The sequence below is a fragment of the Microchirus variegatus genome, assembly GCF_963457635.1.
Source record: "Microchirus variegatus genome assembly, chromosome: 13".
NCBI classification, from domain to species: Eukaryota; Metazoa; Chordata; class Actinopteri; order Pleuronectiformes; family Soleidae; genus Microchirus; species Microchirus variegatus.
This window is the reverse complement of record NC_139814.1, coordinates 8,130,078-8,155,957: the sequence shown is the minus strand read 5'-3', so window position 1 is coordinate 8,155,957 and position 25,880 is coordinate 8,130,078. Positions and strand designations below refer to the sequence as shown.

The following is a 25,880-nucleotide window of genomic DNA, read 5'->3' as shown; positions in this document are numbered from 1 at the left end:
TTATTTTCTGGTCACTATCGCTGATCACACTCTGTTAGTTCCTGCAAGACCCACACACACACACACACACACACACACCCTCAGAGGCAGGCAACTTTGGCCTCTTTCTCAAACAGTTATGAAGAGAAAGTGGATTTGCACCTCAGTGAGTCTCCCCATGATCTCCTAGCTTAGATTGGCGTGTTGTTCTTCATCCCACCAGCACTCACTGAAGCGTCCTTACAGCAGGCAGGGGATCAGAGTTAAAGTTCTCCTGTAACATGAGCCCCAAATGAGCATATTCGAGGGACAGCTCAGGTTGAATGGTTTGGAAATACAGTCAGAGAGTCAAGGTGGACATGGTTAGGTCACATGCAGAGGAAAGATAGATTGGACAAAGGATGTTGAAAAATGGAGCCGTCAGGCAGGAGGAAAAGAGGAAGACCACAGAGAAGAGGACATGAGAGCAGTAATAGAAGACGACGCCTAAGGGAGAGGACAAGATGGGGGCAAATGATCTGCTGTGGTGACCCCTAAAGGGAGAAGCGGAAAGAAGAGCAATATTCAATTGTCTACCACTCACTTGGCTCAAAGGCAACAAGAGGCACAATAAAGAGTTGTAAGAGTCTGCACAGTCGGGTGTGTTGATGTGTTAAGGCCACATTATACTTCTCCGACTGCGTATGCGTTATCCGTCTGCGTCACCACGGAGACGCCTCGAGCATTTATACTTCTGCGTCGTGGTGACGGACACTCGCTGCAATTTCCCGCCCGATCAGTAGGGGTCGCTGCGCAAGGTTGTTGTGCTTCTGGCTACAGTGAGCAATGGCGTCCGAGAAAGAAAGAGAGAGAAAGACTGTTGTTGTTGAAAAAGTGGCCGTTTCTCACTTTTCTGTGTCACGGAACGCAGTTTTAAGATAATTTGAGGCGAGAAATTGGCCATTTAGAGTCTAAACATGTGCTGTGTGTGTTAAGATTTGACGTATTTATAGTTCGGCAGCGGCGTTATCGGCGGGGATCAGCTCCGCCTCTGTCAGGACGCCCGGAGCGCACTGAGAGCCGGCACAGAGCAGCTTAGCTCGGCCTGTCCTGAGGACCAATCGCAGCTCTTGCCGTCTCCGTAGTCCCTTGACGGAGTGACGGACACTTAAAAAATATTCCGTGCACCCGGAGACGACGCAGAGGCTCTTCGACAGGTTCTGCGTCGACGCAGAGGACTCTGCGTAGCTACGCAGAGCACTTTACGCAGGAGTATAAATTGGGCTTTAGACAGTGAATGAGACAATGAAATGTGATTGAAGTCTTTAATAACACATTTAGTTTCATTTATTTCATTACGATCCCCAATAGCATTACACTAGACAATGTCTACTTCTTCTGGTGTCTAGGTTTAACAAGGAAGAAATAGTACAATGAAATAAATTCATAATACCACATAACAATAAGTATAAACTGAAGGAAAAAGAATGAAAGTTAAAAAAATTAAAAGGATTAATAAAGAAATGAAAAACACAAAACAGTTCAAAAGAAAAGAATGTAATCAATGATCCTTCACTTAGTTTATTCTCAGGCAGAGGACAATAGTATGTAATCAACACACAATAAACGCTCTCTAATAACAATAAAGGTAGAATATAAGCTCGTACAGAGGAGCTAAAGCAAAAAGTGGTCATTACACAAACTCTATATTTGCATATGAGTCTATCAAGAGTTCATTTTGATGTCTCTTAAAATGAAAATCAGGCCTGAGGATTTGACATGCCTCTGTACTGACTGTTCTTTTCTCTGTGGTAGAAATAGGCACAGTATGGGTCCACAGAAAGACTGAATAAAACAATATTTTATTGATTATCAGAGTCAGAAAGGGTTATCATTTATTAAAAAAAAACAAAAAAAAACACTATCTCGGTCACGTGATATGGTACATCAAAGAGAGGGAGAAGGAGGAGACAGAAGAAGAAGAACCTTTGACTTCCAAGAAAAAGAAAGCTGCATTCCGGGTTGGAATATCGGTATTCCTACTTAAAATACGTGGTTAGCACTACAGGTGATTCTCATGCACCAGGCCTGCTCTGCATAATGTGTGGCAACAGGCTATAGCAAATGAGGCTATCAAGCCTCATGAAACAAGCTCAAGGCTCCCACTAATTCAGTGGGATGTTCTTTATCTCTGTATGTACTGTATGTGTTTGCACTGTGGGAGGAAGCTGGAGCACCACGAGAAAACACAAAATTATGAGGAGAACATAATAAACTCCACAAAAAATTGAATCATCTTTGTTGTGAGGCACCGGTGCTAACAAGACAGCCCCAAACACAGCTGATGATGCTGTAAAATGATCATATAACAGTGACATGCTACATGCGAACATAACAACATACGAAATATTACTTTCACTAAACTGCAAAATACACACACGTTATTGTGAAAATTTGTTTTTTTATGTGGGTTGGTGTGAACTTAAAACAAATATACTTGACCTGATACATGTCAGGTTCTGGCTTGTTTACACAGTACACATGCAGCAGCATCTCACCCTGACACTGCTGCTCTAATATATTCTGAGGAATGGAATAAATTTGCTATAAAAAATATTCCTCCCCGTGTTCCGAACAATAGTTTTATGGCTGGCATCACTGAGAGGGAGCAGCTTACTGGTGAGGTTGTGTTTTTTTTTTTCTTTATGATATGATTTTTATGATCAGGTCATCGTCACACTCGTCCTCTTCCATCCATCTGTCCGTCCACGTGTGCGTCCGTCTGTCTCTGTGACATCGTGAGTCAGACCACGTCACCGTCTCTCCTCGGTCAGCTTGTCAGAAAAGGCTGATGTAAACTCATCAAACGCCTGGATTCCTGGAGCAGCAGCAGCAGTAGCAGCTCCACTGGGCTCTGACACTGCTAAGCACTGGAGTGAGGCTATTTCTGGAAGCAGCTCCAGACAACTCGCTCTCGCTCTCTCTCTTTTTGTGTGTGTGCGTGTGCCATGGTTACAATTCTGCCGTTACTGTGAGATCTCTGACTTTTGAGCTCTGTATCAGGGATCCGCTGCAATGTTTCAACCTAATACAGAACTAATAATTGTTCAGATACAGGACAAACATGAATACAAAAAATAGCATATGTTTATGTCCACTATAGGGTTGTCACTATACTAGAATTTCAAACTCCATACCCAGTTTTGATACTACAGGGAAGACAAAAAATGTAGTGGTTAGCAGTCTTGCCTTTGCAGCAAAAAAGACCCTGGTTCGAGACTCGGTTGAACAAGGGTCTTTGTGCATTGAGTTTTCATGTTCTCCCCGTGTGTGTGGGTTTTCCCTGGGTTTTATGGATTCCTCCCACAGTCCAAAAACATGCAATATGGAGATTAGGTAAATTGGACACTCTAAATAGGTGTGTGAGTGAAAGGTTGTTTGACTCTATGTGGCCCTGCGATGGACTGGCGAACAGTCGACCCACCTATCGCCCTATGTCAGCTGAGATTGGCACAGCACCCCACAGAAACTGGATGGATGGATTATTGACATCCTCCATCCATCCTTGGGCACATCCTTATGTTGCGATCCAGAGCCCATCCGAACAAATGGGATGTGGGACTTATCCTACCTGGATTGTACTAGCTCCTACTTCAAATCGTTCCAGCAATTGAAGTCGAATTTTAGAAAACATGGACGATCGCGGCGCTTTCTCTTTATGTTTGAAGAGGCATTTTGACTGTCAGCAAATTCAGTCTACTTACATACACAAGCGAGCCGTATATGTAAAAGCCATACATATCGATATGTAACGTCATGAGTATACTTTTACTGTAGCCCTACATATCTTCATGCTGACAGATAACAACAACGACATAATTTCACGCCATAACATGGAAAACAAGTTGTGATAAAATTGCTGTTTCTAAAACAACTCTACATGCAGAAAAGTAAAGTTTATAGCCTATTCATGTGACTCCATGGGCGCCGCCATTATTCTCCGACGTCATTTTGGTGAAATCGGGGTAGGTCGATCAGCCCCGACTTCGTGAGTAGGAGGTCCCACTTCGACAGGCATTCCAGTGCACTTTTTCTAGTTGTAGGTAGGATAAGTCCCACGTCCAACTGGTTTGGATGGGCTCTGGAACGCAGCATTAGCACCACATTTTCAGTGGAGGTCAAATTTACTGTCGGAGTCAAATGTAGTGCAACCACTGTTGGAATTAGAGAAAAATGTAATTAGAGAAATGTAACATTTTGAGACACCACAACTCTCCACAGAGCTCCCCCTACAGTTCTGGAGTACATATTTTAAGACACCACTTAAACATCCATTCATTGTCTACCACTGATCTAAAAACTCACCACTTTCTCTCCTGGTCATGTGCATTTGTTTCCAATGGAGCCGGGAAACAGAATCCATGGAGTCATGTCGATGCCAGTTGGCATTTGTTTTGCGTGCTTCTGTGTTTTTCATTTCCCGGTCTGGTGTTTTCTTGTGTGTGACCCCTCACTCGGTCAGACAGTCGTTTCCTCTTCTTCGCTTCCTCCGACAACGGTTTTCTTTCCAGTGCTGTTTTTGCTAAATGCAACATGCAGATTGTCACTTTTAATCTGTTGTATGTATATAAACCTTTACTGTTTATATATGCATACATATTTATTCATATATGTATTCTCTTATATTGTCTTTTTGTGTGAGAATACTGTATATAGAGTTCTTGTTTAATGTATTCTATTATATTCTATTCAATTAATATGTACAGTATATAATTAGATGAGGGAAAATGGTGTGTGTGTGTGTGCGTGCGTGTGTGTGTGTGCGAGGGCGTGTTTGAAGGTGACCTCTTTTGTGAGGTCAACCATTTATGAACTTGACCTGATGGTTTTACACTGAGGGACTGTGTCCTCATTCTGTCAGGTATTCTCAGAGATTATTATACTTTAACTGTAGCTTTAACTCTTTACCTCACACAGTATGTGCTTGTCCTTCTCCTTTATAAAGAAGCGGTTCTCAGTATCTCTTCTCATTTCTTCTCTTTTAATGATATTTATAAGAAAAAAATGTTACGATTTGCTTCTGTGGATGAAGGCGGCTGCATTTTACTCAGCCTCATAAAACCCAACGAGCTGATTTATTTTCGATCATGGTATGTTTTTCTATTTTTAGAGTCACTAGTGGGCGCGTAGCAACGCATATGTGCTCACCAACTTGTATTGTCACCTGCTTAAGTCTTCGGTAAATATAGACCCTGAGGCATTTTTTTTTTGTTTAGCACAAAATGATGCTGTTAAACTTCTAAATCTCTATGTTTAAGATTTCAGATGTATGTTACATGATACTCATTTGTTCATTTGTTTTATTAGTCTATCCACGCAACATGACTCTCTCTAGAAGTTATTTTTTTTACGTGTCTGTGGTGACATTATTCCCATGCTGCACACAGAATGACACATTTTTATGTCACAACTGAGCAGGTGAGGCAGCAGAAACACAGAGTGTGAGTGAGACATCTTCATAAAGTTAAAAGACCAACTTTCACCCACAAAAAAGTTTCAAAAGTGGATTCTACTCCTAAAAACAAACCTGTTCGGCAAACTGTCACAATCCCACGGTTGGTGTAGTGGTTAGCACCCTCGCCTTTACAGCAAGAAAACCTGAGTTACTTGGTTCAAACCCTGGTTGGAACAACTTCGTGCACCGGTTGGAACGAGGGCCTTTCTGCAAGGAGTTTGCATGTTCCCCCTGTGTGTGCGATCAGAAGGAAATTTGTGAAGTGTTTTAGGTGTCTAGAAAAGTGCTCTTGAAATGTAATAATAACAATCATATTTGAATTATGATAATAATTTTTGGTACTTGGATTATGTGACTTTCTGATATTGAAAATGTGTCCTCAGGATGCAGTCAGGACGAGTAAGGAGAAGTAGAAACAACATCAGAAGTTGCAAAATCTCTCTCTATCTTTCACTCTGTGTGTATATGTGGGAGTGGGTAGGGTCAGGCTATAGAAAACTAGGTCATAGGTCAGACTGTCGGGTCATGGAGACCACACTTTTTTTGTAGTTACTCAGAAATCCACAGGGAGCAACGCAGGATCCTCACTAGAGCTTTAAATAACTGTCTCAAGCATGTGTGATCTTACACTGCAACAGGTTTATCAGGTTAAATTTAACATTTAAGCATGAGCGTTGTGATGTGTTGATGTCATTAAGATTAACTGTAACATTTTGTTGACTTTTTGGACGACATACGAACCTATGAGTTTTTTGTCACAATTTCAATGACATACTAACCTATGACTTTTTTGTCAAATTTTGAACAACATACTAACCTATGACTTTGTTGTAAAATTTTGGATGCCATACGAACCTATGAGTTTTTTGTCACAATTTCAATGACATACTAAAGTATGACTTTTTTGTCACAATTTCAATGACATACTTAAGTATGACTTTTTTGTAAAATTTTATTTTTTCTGGCAAATTACAGATGACATACTATGACTGTTTTGTCAAATCTTGGATCCATACTAACTTATGCCTTTTTTTTTTTATCATTCTCTGTCACATGAAACAAGAAACAGCCCAAATTGGACTTGACCTATCAATCCATGGCTTGGGAAGCCACTGGGGGGTATTATTTATTATTTCCTTGACATGTCGCTTTTTTGTCAGATTTTAGACGTTTTACTAAACTATGTCATTTTGGTGACATTTTGGACGACATATTAAACTGTAACATTTTGAACAATGCATCCTTGACATGTTTTTCTCTCAGATCTTGGACATTTCATTAAACTATAAGATTCCTGTGACTTTTTTTTGGTTGACATACTAACCTATGACTTTTTGTCAGATTTGTAATGGCCCCAAGAAAGGGCCCAAACAGGACTTGATCTATCAAACCCCAGCTTGGGAAGCCTGTTTGTTACCCATTAGGCTACTTGAGTGTAGTTCTATTTTGGTGACTTTGGTGTATTTTGGTCACCCTCCTCTTCCTCACATATACTTCACACCACTGGTATGGTGACATTAGATTAAGATAATTATTATTATTATTATTTAATCATGTTCTATGCACTCAGCTCCACTCCGATCACATACCCGAACATACGAAGCACCAGAGGAAGCTTGGTGGTACATGTACCACAGTGTGAGAACCATGGCCCTAGACTATAGGAAACTACTGGTAAACACAGTCATCTGCTTCAACACTTCCAACTTAAAAACAAAACTTCTCCCATGTGCTCTATTTTTGAGAATTATTTATGCAAGCTTCACCTCACAAAAGTCTAAATGTACCACACATGGTATATTTAAAGAAAGAAAAAAAGAGTTGGTTCTTTCTTGCAGGTAATAAGCTTCTCCCAAGGCAAATGAGTCTGGGTTGGTTATCAGCATGGAGATGATGTGTGTATTAATAATGTATGCTTCACAAAAACTCCTCCTCCTCCTCACATTTATCTCAGTGGCACATATGTCTCTGCATCAGCACACAGAGCTATTCTGGAGTCACTCAGAGCATCTGCAGTGGAATGATGTGGCTTTCACATTCATGTAAAGAATGTCTTTAAAAAAAAAGAGAAGAAGACACAGAGCTCGTCCAATTATTCTGCTACTTACTCGGGTTGCATGTTGAATTCCTCAGGCAGACAGAACTCCAAATTTAGTTTCTGACATTTATGATATAAAGACTCATATTGTGCAGAGCACTGACACACTATCATTTTCTCACTACCCTTCCAATAATCAGGAGTTGCTATTTCAGTTCATGCTCACTTGTTTTTTCCCACTTATGAACCTCAAGACTGATGATCATATGGCTGTTTCATGATCCACATAAATGATATTGATTTCATAAAGAGCTGAATATAATATTTTTTATTCACCTTAAGTAAGACGTATGATAGAAAAACTACGAACCAAGGAAGCAAAGTACCCGGGTGGATAAAGAACTAGCTTCCCAAGCTGGGGATTGAGAGTTCAAGTCCTGTTTGGACCCTTTCTTGGGGCGATTGCAAATGTGAAAAAAAAGAAATCATAGTCCTCCAAAATCTAACAAAAAAAGTAATCGTTTAGTGTCATCCAAAATTTGACAAAAATCAGAGGTTATTATGTCATACAAAAAAGTCATATTTTAGTATGTCATCCAAAATTGCACCAAAAAGTCATAGGTTAGTATGTCGTCCAGAATTTGACATAAAATTCATAGGTTAGTATGTCGTCCAGAATTTGACAAGAAGGTCATAGGTTAGTATGTCGTCCAAAATGTGACAAAAAAGTCATAGGTTAGTATGTTGTCCAGAATTTGACAAAAAAGTCATAGGTTAGTATGTCATCCAAAATTTGACAAAAAAGTAATCAGTTAGTATGTTGTCCAAAATTTGACAAAAAAGTCATAGGTTAGTATGTCGTCCAGAATTTGACAAAAAAGTCATAGGTTAGTGTGTTGTCCAAAATTTGACAAAAAATTCATAGTTTAGTATGTCTTCCAGAATTTGACATAAAATTCATAGGTTAGTATGTTGCCCAAATTTGACAAAAAAGTCATAGGTTAGTATGTCGTCCAAAATTTGACAAAAAAGTATTCGGTTATTATGTCGTCCAAAATTTGACAAAAAAGTCATAGGTTAGTATGTTGTCCAGAATTTGACAAAAAAGTCATAGGTTAGTATGTCGTCCAGAATTTGACAAAAAGGTCATAGGTTAGTATGTCGTCCAGAATTTGACAAAAAAGTCATAGGTTAGTATGTCGTCCAGAATTTGACAAAAAAGTCATAGGTTGGTATGTCGTCCAGAATTTGACAAAAAGGTCAAAGGTTAGTATGTTGTCCAGAATTTGACAAAAAAGTCATAGGTTAGTATGTCGTCCAGAATTTGACAAAAAAGTCATAGGTGAGTATGTCGTCCAGAATTTGACAAAAAAGTCATAGGTTGGTATGTCGTCCAGAATTTGACAAAAAAGTCATAGGTTAGTATGTCGACCAGAATTTGACAAAAAAGTCATAGGTTAGTATGTTGTCCAGAATTTGACATAAAATTCATAGGTTAGTATATTTCCCAGAATTTGACAAAAAAGTCATAGGTTAGTATGTCGACCAGAATTTGACAAAAAAGTCATAGGTTAGTATGTTGTCCAAAATGTGACAAAAAAGTCATAGGTTAGTCTGTCATTGAAATTGTGACAAAAAACTCATAGGTTCATATGTCGTCCAAAATGTGACAAAAAAGTCATAGGTTAGTATGTCGTCCAGAATTTGACAAAAAAGTCATAGGTTAGTATGTCATTGAAATTGTGACAAAAAACTCATAGGTTCGTATGTCGTCCAAAAAGTCAACAAAATGTTACAGTTAAGTAAGACGTCTGAGATTAAAACGACAACCCAAAGAAGCAATTTACCGGGGTAGTGTATTGGATAAAGAACTAGCTTCCCAAGCTGGGGATTGAGAGTTCAAGTCCTGTTTGGACCCTTTCTTGGGGCCATTGCAAACGTGAAAAAAAAGAAATCATAGTCCTCCAAAATCTAACGAAAAAAGTAATCGTTTAGTATGTCATCCAAAATTTGACAAAAATCAGAGGTTAGTATGTCGTACAAAATTTGACAAAAAAGTCATATTATAGTATGTCATCCAAAATTGTACCAAAAAGTCATAGGTTCATATGTCGTACAAAATGTGACAAAAAAGTCATAGGTTAGTATGTCGTCCAGAATTTGACAAAAAAGTCATAGGTTAGTATGTCGTCCAGAATTTGCCAAAAAGGTCATAGGTGAGTATGTTATTGAAATTGTGACAAAAAACTCATAGGTTCGTATGTCGTCCAAAATGTGACATAAAAAGTCATGCTTTAGTACGTTGTCCAGAATTTGACAATAGAGTCATAGGTTAGTATGTTGTCCAGAATTTGACAAAAAAGTCATAGGTTAGTATGTCGTCCAGAATTTGACAAAAAAGTCATAGGTTAGTATGTCGTCCAGAATTTGACAATAAAGTCATAGGTTAGTATGTCTTCCAAAATTTGACAAAAAAGTCATACTTTAGTATGTCGTCCAAAATTTGACAAAAACTCATAGGTTAGTATGTCGTCCAGAATTTGACAAAAAAGTCATAGGTTAGTATGTCGTCCAAAACTTTGACAAAAAAGTCATACTTTAGTATGTTGTCCAGAATTTGACAAAAGAGTCATAGGTTAGTATGTTGTCCAGAATTTGACAAAAAAGTCATAGGTTAGTATGTCGTCCAGAATTTGACAAAAAAGTCATAGGTTAGTATGTCGTCCAAAATTTGACAAAAACTCATAGGTTAGTATGTCGTCCAGAATTTGACAAAAAAGTCATAGGTTAGTATGTTGTCCAGAATTTGACAAAAAAGTCATAGGTTCGTATGTCGTCCAGAATTTGACATAAAAGTCATTGGTTAGTATATTTCCCAGAATTTGACAAAAAAGTCATAGGTTAGTATGTCGACCAGAATTTGACAAACAAGTCATAGGTTAGTGTGTTGTCGAAAATGTGACAAAAAAGTCATCGGTTAGTCTGTCATTGAAATTGTGACAAAAAACTCATAGGTTCATATGTCGTCCAAAATGTGACAAAAGAGTCATAGGTTAGTATGTCGTCCAGAATTTGACAAAAAAGTCATAGGTTAGTATGTCGTCCAGAATTTGCCAAAAAGGTCATAGGTTAGTATGTCATTGAAATTGTGACAAAAAACTCATAGGTTTGTATGTCGTCCAAAAAGTCAACAAAATGTTACAGTTAAGTAAGACGTCTGAGAGAAAAACGACAAACCAAAAAAGCAATTTACCTGGGTAGTGTACTGGATCAAGAACTAGCTTCCCAAGCTGGGGATTGAGAGTTCAAGTCCTATTTGGACCCTTTCTTGGGGCCATTGCAAATGTGAAAAAAAGAAATCATAGTCCTCCAAAATCTAACAAAAAAACGTAATTGTTTAGTATGTCGTCCAAAATTTGACAAAAACTCATAGGTTAGTATGTCGTCCAGAATTTGACAAAAAAGTCATAGGTTAGTATGTCTTCCAAAACTTTGACAAAAGAGTCATACTTTAGTATGTTGTCCAGAATTTGACAAAAAAGTCGTAGGTTAGTATGTCATCCAGAATTTGACAAAAAAGTCATAGGTTAGTATGTCGTCCAAAATTTGACAAAAACTCATAGGTTAGTATGTCGTCCAGAATTTGACAAAAAAGTTATAGGTTAGTATGTCGTCCAGAATTTGACAATAAAGTCATAGGTTAGTATGTCTTCCAAAATTTGACAAAATCTCATAGGTTAGTATGTTGTCTAAAATTTGACAAAAAAGTCATAGGTTAGTATGTCGTCCAGAATTTGACAAAAAAGTCATAGGTTAGTATGTCGTCCAGAATTTGACAAAAAAGTCATAGGTTAGTATGTCGTCCAGAATTTGACAAAAAAGTCATAGGTTAGTATGTCGTCCAGAATTTGACAAAAAAGTCATAGGTTAGTATGTCGTCCAGAATTTGACAATAAAGTCATAGGTTAGTATGTCGTCCAGAATTTGACAAAAACTCATAGGTTAGTATGTCGTCCAGAATTTGACAAAAACTCATAGGTTAGTATGTTGTCCAAAATTTGACAAAAAAGTCATTGTTTAGTATGTCGTACAAAATTTGACAAAAAAGTCATTGGTTAGTATGTCGTCCAAAATGTGACAAAAAAAGTCATGGTTTAGTATGTCGTCCAAAACTTTGACAAAAAAGTCATACTTTAGTATGTTGTCCAGAATTTGACAAAAGAGTCATAGGTTAGTATGTCGTCCAGAATTTGACAAAAAAGTCATAGGTTAGTATGTCGTCCAGAATTTGACAAAAACTCATAGGTTAGTATGTTGTCTAAAATTTGAAAAAAAAGTCATGCCTTAGTATGTCGTACAAAATTTGACCAAAAAGTTATTGGTTAGTATGTCGTCCAAAATGTGACAAAAAAAGTCATGCTTTAGTATGTCGTCCAAGACTTTGACAAAAAAGTCATAGTTTAGTATGTTGTCCAGAATTTGACAAAAGAGTCATAGGTTAGTATGTCGTCCAGAATTTGACAAAAAAGTCATAGTTTAGTATGTCCTCCAAAATTTGACAAAAACTCATAGGTTAGTATGTCGTCCAGAATTTGAAAAAAAGTCATAGGTTAGTATGTCGTCCAAAACTTTGACAAAAAAGTCATACTTTAGTATGTTGTCCAGAATTTGACAAAAGAGTCATAGGTTAGTATGTTGTCTAGAATTTGACAAAAAAGTCATAGGTTAGTATGTCGTCCAGAATTTGACAAAAAAGTCATAGGTTAGTATGTCGTCCAAAATTTGACAAAAAAGTCAAAGGTTAGTATGTCGTCCAGAATTTGACAAAAACTCATAGGTTAGTATGTCGTCTAAAATTTGACAAAAAAGTCATGCCTTAGTATGTCGTACAAAATTTGACAAAAAAGTAATTGGTTAGTATGTCGTCCAAAATGTGACAAAAAAAGTCATGCTTTAGTATGTCGTACAAAATTTGACAAAAAAGTAATTGGTTAGTATGTTGTCCAAAATGTGACAAAAAAGTCATAGGTTAGTATGTCGTCCAGAATTTGACAAAAAAGTCATAGGTTAGTATGTCGTCCAGAATTTGACAAAAAAGTCATAGGTTAGTATGTCGTCCAGAATTTGACAAAAAAGTCATTGGTTAGTATGTCGTCCAGAATTTGACAAAAAAGTCATTGGTTAGTATGTCGTCCAGAATTTGACAAAAAAGTCATAGGTTAGTATGTCGTCCAGAATTTGACAAAAAAGTCATAGGTTAGTATGTCGTCCAAAACTTTGACAAAAAAGTCATACTTTAGTATGTTGTCCAGAATTTGACAAAAGAGTCATAGGTTAGTATGTCGTCCAGAATTTGACAAAAAAGTCATAGGCTAGTATGTCGTCCAGAATTTGACAAAAAAGTCATAGGTTAGTATGTTGTCCAGAATTTGACAAAAAAGTCATAGGTTAGTATGTCGTCCAGAATTTGACAAAAAAGTCATAGGTTAGTATGTCGTCCAGAATTTGACAAAAAAGTCATAGGTTAGTATGTCGTCCAGAATTTGACAATAAACTCATAGGTTAGTATGTCGTCCAGAATTTGACAAAAAAGTCATAGGTTAGTATGTCGTCCAAAACTTTGACAAAAAAGTCATACTTTAGTATGTTGTCCAGAATTTGACAAAAGAGTCATAGGTTAGTATGTCGTCCAGAATTTGACAAAAAAGTCATAGGTTAGTATGTCGTCCAGAATTTGACAAAAAAGTCATAGGTTAGTATGTCGTCCAGAATTTGACAAAAAAGTCATAGGTTAGTATGTCGTCCAGAATTTGACAAAAACTCATAGGTTAGTATGTTGTCCAAAATTTGACAAAAAAGTCATTGGTTAGTATGTCGTACAAAATTTGACAAAAAAGTCATAGGTTAGTATGTCGTCCAAAACTTTGACAAAAAAGTCATACTTTAGTATGTTGTCCAGAATTTGACAAAAGAGTCATAGGTTAGTATGTCGTCCAGAATTTGACAAAAAAGTCATAGGTTAGTATGTCGTCCAGAATTTGACAATAAAGTCATAGGTTAGTATGTCGTCCAGAATTTGACAAAAACTCATAGGGTTAGTATGTTGTCTAAAATTTGACAAAAAAGACATGCCTTAGTATGTCGTACAAAATTTGACCAAAAAGTTATTGGTTAGTATGTCGTCCAAAATGTGACAAAAAAAGTCATGCTTTAGTATGTCGTCCAAGACTTTGACAAAAAAGTCATAGTTTAGTATGTTGTCCAGAATTTGACAAAAGAGTCATAGGTTAGTATGTCGTCCAGAATTTGACAAAAAAGTCATAGGTTAGTATGTCGTCCAGAATTTGACAAAAAAGTCATAGTTTAGTATGTCGTCCAAAATTTGACAAAAACTCATAGGTTAGTATGTCGTCCAGAATTTGACAAAAAAGTCATAGGTTAGTATGTCGTCCAAAACTTTGACAAAAAAGTCATACTTTAGTATGTTGTCCAGAATTTGGCAAAAGAGTCATAGGTTAGTATGTTGTCCAGAATTTGACAAAAAAGTCATAGGTTAGTATGTCGTCCAGAATTTGACAAAAAAGTCATAGGTTAGTATGTCGTCCAAAATTTGACAAAAAAGTCATAGGTTAGTATGTCGTCCAGAATTTGACAAAAACTCATAGGTTAGTATGTTGTCTAAAATTTGACAAAAAAGTAATTGGTTAGTATGTCGTCCAAAATGTGACAAAAAAGTCATGCTTTAGTATGTCGTACAAAATTTGACAAAAAAGTAATTGGTTAGTATGTTGTCCAAAATGTGACAAAAAAGTCATAGGTTAGTATGTCGTCCAGAATTTGACAAAAAAGTCATAGGTTAGTATGTCGTCCAGAATTTGACAAAAAAGTCATAGGTTAGTATGTCGTCCAGAATTTGACAATAAAGTCATAGGTTAGTATGTCGTCCAGAATTTGACAAAAACTCATAGGTTAGTATGTTGTCCAAAATTTGACAAAAAAGTCATTGGTTAGTATGTCGTACAAAATTTGACAAAAAAGTCATTGGTTAGTATGTCGTCCAAAATGTGACAAAAAAAGTCATGGTTTAGTATGTCGTCCAAAACTTTGACAAAAAAGTCATACTTTAGTATGTTGTCCAGAATTTGACAAAAGAGTCATAGGTTAGTATGTCGTCCAGAATTTGACAAAAAAGTCATAGGTTAGTATGTTGTCCAGAATTTGACAAAAAAGTCATAGGTTAGTATGTCGTCCAGAATTTGACATAAAAGTCATAGGTTAGTATGTCGTCCAGAATTTGACAATAAAGTCATAGGTTAGTATGTCGTCCAGAATTTGACAAAAACTCATCGGTTAGTATGTTGTCTAAAATTTGACAAAAAAGTCATGCCTTAGTATGTCGTACAAAATTTGACCAAAAAGTTATTGGTTAGTATGTCGTCCAAAATGTGACAAAAAAAGTCATGCTTTAGTATGTCGTCCAAGACTTTGACAAAAAAGTCATAGTTTAGTATGTTGTCCAGAATTTGACAAAAGAGTCATAGGTTAGTATGTCGTCCAGAATTTGACAAAAAAGTCATAGGTTAGTATGTCGTCCAGAATTTGACAAAAAAGTCATAGTTTAGTATGTCGTCCAAAATTTGACAAAAACTCATAGGTTAGTATGTCGTCCAGAATTTGACAAAAAAGTCATAGGTTAGTATGTCGTCCAGAATTTGACAAAAAAGTCATAGTTTAGTATGTCGTCCAAGACTTTGACAAAAAAGTCATAGTTTAGTATGTTGTCCAGAATTTGACAAAAGAGTCATAGGTTAGTATGTCGTCCAGAATTTGACAAAAAAGTCATAGGTTAGTATGTCGTCCAGAATTTGACAAAAAAGTCATAGTTTAGTATGTCGTCCAAAATTTGACAAAAACTCATAGGTTAGTATGTCGTCCAGAATTTGACAAAAAAGTCATAGGTTAGTATGTCGTCCAAAACTTTGACAAAAAAGTCATACTTTAGTATGTTGTCCAGAATTTGACAAAAGAGTCATAGGTTAGTATGTTGTCCAGAATTTGACAAAAAAGTCATAGGTTAGTATGTCGTCCAGAATTTGACAAAAAAGTCGTAGGTTAGTATGTCGTCCAAAATTTGACAAAAAAGTCATAGGTTAGTATGTCGTCCAGAATTTGACAAAAACTCATAGGTTAGTATGTTGTCTAAAGTTTGACAAAAAAGTCATGCCTTAGTATGTCGTACAAAATTTGACAAAAAAGTATTTGGTTAGTATGTCGTCCAAAATGTGACAAAAAAAGTCATGCTTTAGTATGTCGTACAAAATTTGACAAAAAAGTAATTGGTTAGTATGTTGTCCAAAATGTGACAAAAAAAGTCATGCTTTAGTATGTCGTCCAAAACTTTGACAAAAAAGTCATACTTTAGTATGTTGTCCAGAATTTGACAAAAGAGTCATAGGTTAGTATGTCGTCCAGAATTTGACAAAAAAGTCATAGTTTAGTATGTCGTCCAAAATTTCACAAAAAAGTCATAGGTTAGTATGTCAGGCTTATTTAGGGTTAGGTCAGCTTACTAATGTCAAGTAATACCTTACATAAGGACATGTGTTAAGTCATATTGAGTAATGCATACATAATGATAACTAATTAAATATTAAACTTTTATTAATGCTTAATAATGCTTAAACTTACTTTGAGTAGTAAACATTAATTAACTGCTTATTAATGTATTAACTAATAACTAATGCTAAGTAATACATAATAATGATTGATAATATATTATTAAACAGTTAATTAATGATTAATAATGTACTAACTAATGTTAATTAAGGGCCCTTTCTTTTAAAGTGTTACCGAAAAGTCTTTAGCTGACTTTGCTCCCATGGTGCCATGGTGAACATGGAGTTACTTTGAGAGCTCAATATTTTAGGTATTTACTTGGTAAATAAAAATTGAGAACTACTGATCTAGACCATATTGATGCCATAGGAATTAATGGCATTTTGTAAAATTATAAAAACTGAAGCAGTAAGGATGTAAAACTGAAGCAGTAAGGATGGACCAGTGGGTCTTCAACTGGTGGGTGTGCTTCGTGAGAGGACAGAGAGTCTGTACAGGAAAAATATGCAACATAACCACTGGAAAATTATGTAAACAAGTGTAATCTCTGAGTCTGGGAAGTGGTGCCAATGCAGAAGTGCCGAAGGAGTGCAGAAGGAGGATATGTTTTTATTGGTGTTTGTGTTTGTGAGAAGCATAATTCTAAAAGCAAAGAACAGATTAAGATTAATAGCCGTGCCAGTGCCAGTGAGGCAATTTTGAGATTTGTGAGTGGTCTTGGTGGAGGTTTGCCCTCCCTGAACACTTCCTTTTGTTTGTATGGTCTGTGAGAAAAGTTTGTTGTCTCAGTCACTAGTTTCATGTCTTCATCAATACAGACTGATGTCTTTTTCGTAAATGATGGTCCCACTGAGAGTAAAATAGATGATGGGTTATATGCTGATCTTTAGAAATCAGAGCCAATGGCTGAAATACGATGCCAAATTTCTGTGAGTTTTGGCTATATTTTTTCTTCCACCATCTGATAAAATATAACAGTTTAATAATAACAAATGAACATTCAATTGCTTAACAACACTTATTGCCTCTTAAATCTGCATTGTACAATGTTTAAATGAAATATTAAACACATGAAAGGTTAACTTAAACATTGTCAAATAAACGCATGGATGAAAAAATGTGTTTTCCTGTCGGATCATGTTTTATGTGTTATGAAAACAAAAATGTGTAAACTTACATGAATAAGTAGTAACGGGTTGGTTAATTCAATAATGATTAGCCACTAACTAATAATAATCATTCTGATGATAGAAAAATTGAATGCATTAATGGTCTCAAACCTTTTAATCATTCCACCTCGATGAAACGTTACAATCACCACTGCTTCTGTCCATCTGTACATACATGAAGGTTGAGCATTTCTGTGTATCTAATGCTAAACATCGCTGTTGCTCCCCAGGTGATGTCCCAAGCAGAGGGCCAACAAAAGAACCTGGTCCAGTCCATTGACTCACTACCCACCAAAGGCCCCCTCTCGTGTCTGGACCAGGACCTGCTGCTGCTCAAAGCCACGTCTGCTGCCACACTCAGCTGCCTGGGAGAGTGCCTGAACATCCTCCAGCACACCCAGAGCCACAGCCAGGCTCCACATCACTCTCAGGCCTCCCAACGTAACCATGCTGCCCACGGAGCTCCCTCCGGTGAGTCTGCCCAGGGCCCCGTTCCATTGCTGTTACTGGAGCCCCCGACTCCTTCATCTCCCCCTTCCCCTTTGTCTTTCCAGCCCCCTCCTCCAGATCCCGGCATCAGTAGTAAGGGCCAGCTGGGGCAGCTAGACTGTGGTTCTTGTCCCGGCCTGATGGGTACCATGAACTTAAGTCTTTGTCGTAAATGTTGTTGAATGATGCATTTTTGTGTCAAACTGTTTCTTACATTGTTCCATTCACGTTCTCTGTCATAGTTTGCTGTTATTAGTGTAGTTCTGTGTTGTCTTCCACTCATCGTTGTTTCTTCCGTGTCGTCTTTGAAGTGTCACTAGTTCCTCAAAATGAAGGTGCCAAGTACAATCATGAATGTGAAGTGTGTATGAATGTGGACTTGTCTTGTTTATAGTGTTGTTAATAGAACCACTAATAACATTTCCAACTGTCTCCCTAAACGTGCATGTCAGGGTTACTATGTGTGAAAGAGTAAATCTAAATATATTTACTGATGCTATGCATTTTTCAATCAGTGTTTGCCAAAGGAATCCACACTGGTGCCTAAAATGTCAGACCTCTCTGCCATGTTTAACCTCTCTGTGCCAGATCAAGATGGATCCAATAAAGTTGTTTCTATTTAAACCCCTTGAAGCCTGAGGGTGGTTCTATTGGCATAACACCAAGGATTAGGATTAGTGAACAATGCCTAACAGGGACATGCAGACCCTAAATACAGGGTCTTACACAAATGAATGAATATCATCAGGTTCCTGGAAACATCAGCTGCTGATTTAATTCAGAATATATCTAGTACCAGTGTCTTACTGTGCACAGGGTTGGGAATATAAATTTGGATTCACAGCAGTTAAACAGGATCCGATGACGATGCACGAGTTAAGACAAAATTTGCCCTTTTAAGAACTTCTGCAGCATAGGCATCTTGAGAAAAAAAACCTCACACAACAAGATTAATTTAGTCACTGCCAGCCATGGAAAATTGTGAATAAAAGGTACTAAATTAATTAGTAAGACAAAAAGTTTGCATTTTGCTGAGGAGGTGGATTTTGCTGCAGTGGTTGCTTGGAAAGACTCTCTGGATGTGACCAATTGACTTAAATCACAGATACAAGCCAATAAAATGAGATCCTTCACACGTTGGCAGTGTGTGTTCAAGTGGAAAACAGGTTGAATTTTAGTGCCTGGACCTTTTTGTGTAGTGTTGAGTCATCGCAAACAGTCGGTGTACAAGTGAACCACAGCTCTCTCAGTTGGGTTATATTCCCATCTAATTTTCCTAAATTTTACCAAAATTCTGAACACCTTCAGAGACAGAGGTCTTTAAAATGAGTCATGTGAAGGTGGTTTGTTTTTTTCGGATTTCCCAGACTCCTCTGGGAGTTATTGCAGACCTAGGACAAAATTATACAATGTGTCTAACCTCAAATGTTCTCGTTTCCCTTGAAGAGTTTTAATAATGAGCAAGGAGGACATATGGACTACCTTGCTTGAACCACTCAGTGTGATGCATGGAAACTTCCAGAGTTTGACCCAAACTGTGGGTTTCATTTCATTTTTTTTGCAACTTTTTGAATCCATTTCAACTGCTGTGAATCCAAACGAAATGTAAACATCAGGAGGTTTATTCCTCCTAACATAGGTAGAGCCGTAGTCTTTTCAGTGTTTAATGTCAAATGTGGTTCACCTCCATCTGTGACATCGGGAAGGTATTTTGGGATCTGGGTTTGGTCTGGTGCTGGGTCTCGTTCAGAATGCTAGTCCTCACAGTCTGTTGGTCTTCTCTTTGCACCAGCAATCACCTTGCCCTGTACCAATTCGTCAGACAGGGGGTGGTGTGGAGTGGGACCACCTGGCCGCAAGTACAAACTTCTTTCCTTCCGCTGCTTGGCTGACAGGTCCTGTGGGGGTCCAGCTGCTCCTCGCTTCCGGCATGTACCCCTTACACATCAGTGAGGAGTTTTTTTCTTATAGGATCCTTGGTTTTGGCGTGTGATGAGTAGCGTGGTTTACCAGCATGGGCAGCATACAGATTTGCTGCAGCTGATAAAGGGTGTGGCTGGCTGGTTGGTTGGTTGGTTGAATGGTTCTTTTTTTTTACGCCCATACAGGAAAGCTTTGCCACTGCATGGGCAAGAAAACTCTTTGGTCAAAGGGGCCAAGCATGATGTTGGCTGGCACGTTGGTCTCGTCTGGCTCCTCGTTTGTGTCGCCTCCAGAGAGTCGCGATACTCGAGCGTATCTTTGTAAATTCCCCACCAAAAACCTGCCAGTCACAAACCAGATGGTAAATTATCAGCTGATGTTATATGGAGGATCTTTGCTGCTTGCTCCAGTTCTTTTGGGATCCCCCTTGCCTTCCTTCTGTCACTACTATGAAGAGCTTGATGCTCTTTCACCCACGCACTCTTAGAACATTTTCCTTTAAAGGAATGAAAATCCATAAAGGAAATTTAGTTTGCAAACCAGTCCTGTTGAAAGCACCTTGTTTTTTTTTTAAATATATATAAGAGGGAGTTGAGAGGTAAGAAATTAAACAAGCTGAGAAGAATGCGTCATATATGAGCTGATTACAAATGAATAAATAATACAGCCCAGAAATGGAAGGTAAAGCCACAGGGACACCCTACTGCATGAATGTTTGTCTTCTCACTGTTTGATCTGCAACAGCCTTTGGATTTACCTGCATGCCTTTCATCCAATGGCCCAGATATATTCTCCCCTCTCACTCAGTTTGTCTACACCCTCCAGAAATATTTCACTTCAAACTCTATTTTGAAACAAACTCTCAGGAAAGTGTTAACCTCCGAGTGCCTTGACAACAACCCTTTTTGCGAGGCTCATTTTTTTTTTATTTTACACTATTTACACCTCACGCTCCTCACCACGTAGCTACTCCTGCTCATGTCTCCACTGCACCATTTCCAGATCTCATCAGTTCACTAACACTTTTCATGTTTCTGTCATTCAAACTGTCAGTGGACTAGAGCAGAGGCCTGGCCTGAGGGCTGTTTCAGCACATTTGGTGGAGGCAGAATCGCCTCAGGCTCACCAGCATTCTGACTTGTGTCAGCACAGCTTCTTTCCTCCACTAATGGATATTAAAGAACGGGCTCCTGGTGCATTAGACTTTTAACCCAATTTGAGTATTGGGACTGAAGACAAGAGAGAGGCCTCTGGTGCTCTTCCATTAACAGTACTCTGAAATGGGATCTACCACTGTGATTTACAGTCACTTCACAAAGTATTTATATCCCTTTATGTTCTGCACACTCTGTGTTGTAGATTCAGTTTCCACTGGATAAAATGACCCATTTCCTCCTTCAATCTGTACTCAATTTACAAAATGTGCTGGATATTATTGTCTCAATTTGCTAGTTTCAGGTTTTCTTCCTGTTTAGAAGGAAAAAGACGATAATGACACATGAGAGTGGCTGACAGCTGGAATTCAAATGACATATTTTTTGCACACACACCAATTAGTGATAGTGAATTTGACCTCTGCATTTAACCCTTATTTCACACCAGTAGTGAACACACACATGCTAGTGGGCAGCTTGTATCTGTGGGCAATGGGGATTCACACACAGCCCTTGACCCATCCTGGGATTTGAAGCAGTGACCCTTCATTTATGACCATGGGCTTCTAAATAGGATATCTTTTTTTTTGCAACCAGAAGCTATGTCCATTTTAATATACAGTATAAATCGCTATCGTGAAGAAAAGGCTCTCATGTACATAAAATGCCATAACTGTCAGGGCAAAAGCAAAGTAATGAATCTCTCTGTGGACCTCAATGCTGTGATCAGAGCAGAGGTATAAAAGCATGAGAGCGCGGGGAAACATATTCTCTGCTCTGCAGGTTTCAAGGCTCAGTGACACAGGCTGTATGAGACACACACATTACTGGTTGTAGATACCTTATCTATTTCTGCACTGCGTTTTCTTTATTATTTGTGGCCCAGAGAAAATGAATCATCTGTTAAGGATTTAATAAAGTCAAAATATTAGATTTAAACACACACACACAATTTCCTGTCGTCGAGGCTCTGTCAATCACACGTCATCAGTTCTCTGCGTTTGTGAGAAACTTAATATTGACTTCTGGAAATAAATAGGAAGCAGCGTCTTCTCTATAGACCCTCTATGAATGTGCTAAATGAGAATTAAAGGTTATTATGTAATATGTAATAAATCTAAAGCAACTGGCCGTAAAATCCTCCTAATATGTCACAGAGACTCAGGAATAATGTTCATATAACAAACTAAACTCACCAACAACAACAGTACGGACAAAATATTCGCATTAAAAAAAAATCTTTTGCAGACTGCAAATCATGTTTATGTTTTGAAATCATGTTTTGGCATGTGGCGCCACCTACTGCGGTAGTAGAGTCTCAGCTGCCGAGCAACCACGGGTTGCCAGTTACGTCTGAGCTACAATGGCGGAGAAAACGAAGCCTAAAAGACCTCAGTATTTTGAATTTGAGTGTAGTAACCTTTTTTGGCCACATTCTTACATATGGTGCCTTTAATGATTCAAACACACAGGGAATGACCCAGCAATTTCAGTGTTTACGGCAAGGGCCTACATTATTTTATGGCTTTATTTATCTTACTTCAATCACTGTGTACTTACAGTGATTGAATTTTGCCAATTATAAAATGTAATATGCACAATTTCTCAAAACAGATTAGTTTCTATTTTGAGTTATTTAGTATTCCCTGTTTTAACCCTCATAATGTCCATCTGGACTCTTTTTTTTTTTTTGCTTATTTTAACCATAATAGTAACTTTCATTATTTGTCAGTTATTTACAATTTACTGCATGTTCAAATAGTGTATTAACAATTTAAAAAGAAGAAGAAGAAAAAAAAAGTTTTCTTTAAAAAAAAAAACACTGTAGTTGAACACCTGAACATTTGAACAGTATAAAACACAGAGTAACATTTTGTCTGAGTGTTTGTCTCAATGTGCAAAAACAGGCCAAATAATGGAAACTATGTACAGGCGTTTTTCCGACTCTCTCCTCTCTGGTGACAGACGCTGAATCACTGGCTTCCTGCAATAGCGCGAGTGAAATTACCGTAATAAGCACATGCTGGATTTTGACGTGCAACTGCTCAGCTTTCAGAAAGCGGAATTTTGCAATTACAGTAATGCAAACGTGTTTTCTGCAATACGCTGGGTGTTAAAGAGTTAACGTTTTCTGTCTCTTTTTAAAACTAATCCACTCGATACCTGTTTATATTTGACTGAAGCTTCAGTTAAAATTATCAAAATGATCACAGACAATATCCGTGGAAAATAAAAGTAGCCATTACATATTTTCTCCAAATTATTCAGCCCTACTAGACAGCATAAATAATACAGTAGTATCTTCCCCTCATTGCTGTTAGGTAAAGGTCAACAGTCGGCTCTGACCCTGCCTTGTCATTTTTCTCAGATGGTGTTCCTGTGTGGACTGTACCAAAGTCGCCCTCAGGGGAGCCGTTGAAGAACGGAGGTCTGACGCCTCTACGATCAGCCGAGCCCTGGCCGGGCCTCAGGATAAGGAGTCTGTCCCATGGTGCTGAGGTGAGACACTTTTGACGTCGACAATGTCAATTATCACCTCCGCTTTCCATCACGCCCTGCTTCCTCTGTGAGAGTTTCCCCGTGTGTGAGATGTGGGGCTGAGAAGAAATAACCTTTGAGATAGTGGGTTTCTGACGTGTGACGTGCTTTTAGTGCTGGTTGTCAGGAGAGTGACAGGTCGCATGATTGTTCAGGTCTTCTCATTTGGACGGCGCTCTGACAATGATGGTGTAGTCACAGAGGGAGGTCAAGTGGGTCAAAGGAGGCTATGATATGAAAAGGAAATTGCAAGTCGACTGCATGTCACGCTGCGGCGTTCCATTTCCATCCTAAGTCGGAAATGGGAGTGACATCACCACGTTTCAGCTGAGAAGTCAGATTATGGCGAAAGCATTTATAAAAGGAGGCTATAAAGCCAAATTATTTTAATTCCAATGTGTTTTAGCCAAACTTACTATCAGAGTAAAGTTGTGTGAAAAAACACATTCTTTTTGACAGATATGACTGTTGTGATGTGATTCATTCTTGGCATGATTCATCATTCTATAAAGAAAGAGTCTTGTCAACAGACGAAACATATTTTCTCATCTGAAGAGCAGGATTTTATCATAATAATAATTTTTTTTCACGTAGCTATTAATCACGTTATTTCAACTCCTTCTTTATGTCTCATGTCTCTCGCTTATTTTTGTGAATCAAACTCGAATTCCTCTCATTTGATTGATCGGTCTGTTTTCCCGTGGCAACAAAAGACAAAGATTAAGTGTTTATTGGTAGACACACAACTGTAATTCTCAAAGCCCATGGGACTCGACTTACAGACAGTTAGACATCATATTTGTTTAGTTTCACGCTGCAGAAGAACATAAAAACCTACGCGATATAATCAGCTGCTTAAAAGTCTGAAAATCATGAGCTTTGTTTTCGGGAAATTCAACCACAGGAACTTAAAATAAACAAACATGGACATAATTAAAATACATTGGCCTTTTTTTTGGCTTATTACAAATAGTTTCAAGGCTCTGTTCTAAAGTTAATGTGAATTCAAAGCAAAGGGCTTTACATTTAAAGGTGAAGTAGGTAGTTTATTGTTATTGTTTTATAGTTTTATTGTTTAAACATTGTTATTGTTTTATAGTTTTATTGTTTATGCCATGTTTTATTTATTGTACTGTGAAGCACTTTGTCTCAGCTATAGCTGCCTAAAGCGCTCTATAAATAAAGTTGAGTTGAGTTGAGTAGTTTATAGTGACATCTCGAGGAGAGGCTGAAATTTACAACAAAGAACTGCTCCTCTGCTCACCCCCTCCCTTCCCTGAGCGCTACGGTATCCTCAGCCGGTCAAATGTCGTCCTCGTCGTCTTTCTCCGTGGTGCGGGTGTACAGTCAGGTACTGGTGTTCCTTTATCCGCTGTAAAATATCATTCTAAACGCGTAAAAAGATCCGCTCTCAGCCTCGTCTCGGCGCCCTTTTTTGTTCTCTCGGGTTTGTCTATACAGGCTCCCGTAGAAACATGGCGTCGTGGCAATGCAACGGCGGCCCGCAACCATGTTATTTTACATGACTTTTTGAAACACTACGAAAATGAAACAAAAAATATTATACAGCGACTAGACAATGCAGGAGCACATAATATGTATACAAAAGTGGATTTTGGGTCATATAAACCCATATATACTACGCAGTGTCCCTTTAAATGACAGAGCAACTCATAGTCTTTCACAGTGAGGCAGCAGACTCTGAAATAAACCCACAGTAACGATGGTTGGCCATGCCTTCACTCGTGAAAGTTTGAACGGATCGACTTTGAAATAAAGTGGGTCACACACTGAGGATCTGGAACTGAGCTGGTCTTCGGGGGGAGGGAGGTGGGTGGCTTCATTAATTCACGCCTGTCTGTTTGACTGTGGGAGCAGTCCACTGTGACGTAAATGCACATCAGTCAGGTGAAGAGAGACAGAGGAGGGTGCATATAATTCATGTTAATTGTAATTTATTTCCTTTCCGAGGACAAAATCCACCCAAAAGGGAAAATGTTGTGTTTGTTTTAATCCCCTTCAAGGACTTGTTAAACTACTATATCAATTATACTTATATTATTAACGCGGTTAAAAAGCAGTTCAACTTTCTGTTCCTTGTTCCCATGGAGACCTTCAGGACACGTATGTTTGCTGCGACTACAGTGGATTTTGTTCTAACAGCTGAGACACATGCAGCTCTCTGAAGCTTAGTCTGCTTCTAAACTCAGTGATTAAGTTATAAACCCATTAGAGGGAAAACACAGGGGCCAGTGTTTCACCAGACACTTTTTTATCCTCCATGTGCACATCATAAATGCATAAATCTTTGTGGAGTCAAGGTACAAAGTAATGGAGCTTTGAGTGTTTCCCCACTTCTTTGTCTCTTATCTCTTAAAATTGTTTTACTCTGTATAAAATGTCTATGACACTATTAGAAACACATAGGAGTTGGTCAGAATATCCATTTGGTGATATATTGTTGTCCTTCTTCATGTAAT

At 38.0% G+C, this 25,880-nt stretch overlaps 1 protein-coding gene across 1 annotated transcript in view; it reads left to right on the top strand.

Moving 5' to 3' along the window:
• The window catches only part of osbpl10a (oxysterol binding protein-like 10a), a gene marked incomplete at its 5' end in the record, with an annotated part of 94,794 nt that overhangs the window by 48,047 nt on the left and 20,867 nt on the right, over positions 1 to 25,880 (top strand). Inside the window, 2 exons of the mRNA XM_083900264.1 lie at positions 17,527 to 17,767; positions 23,231 to 23,361. Coding sequence (XP_083756390.1) covers positions 17,527 to 17,767; positions 23,231 to 23,361 — 372 coding nt within the window. The remainder of the gene's footprint in view (positions 1 to 17,526; positions 17,768 to 23,230; positions 23,362 to 25,880) is intronic.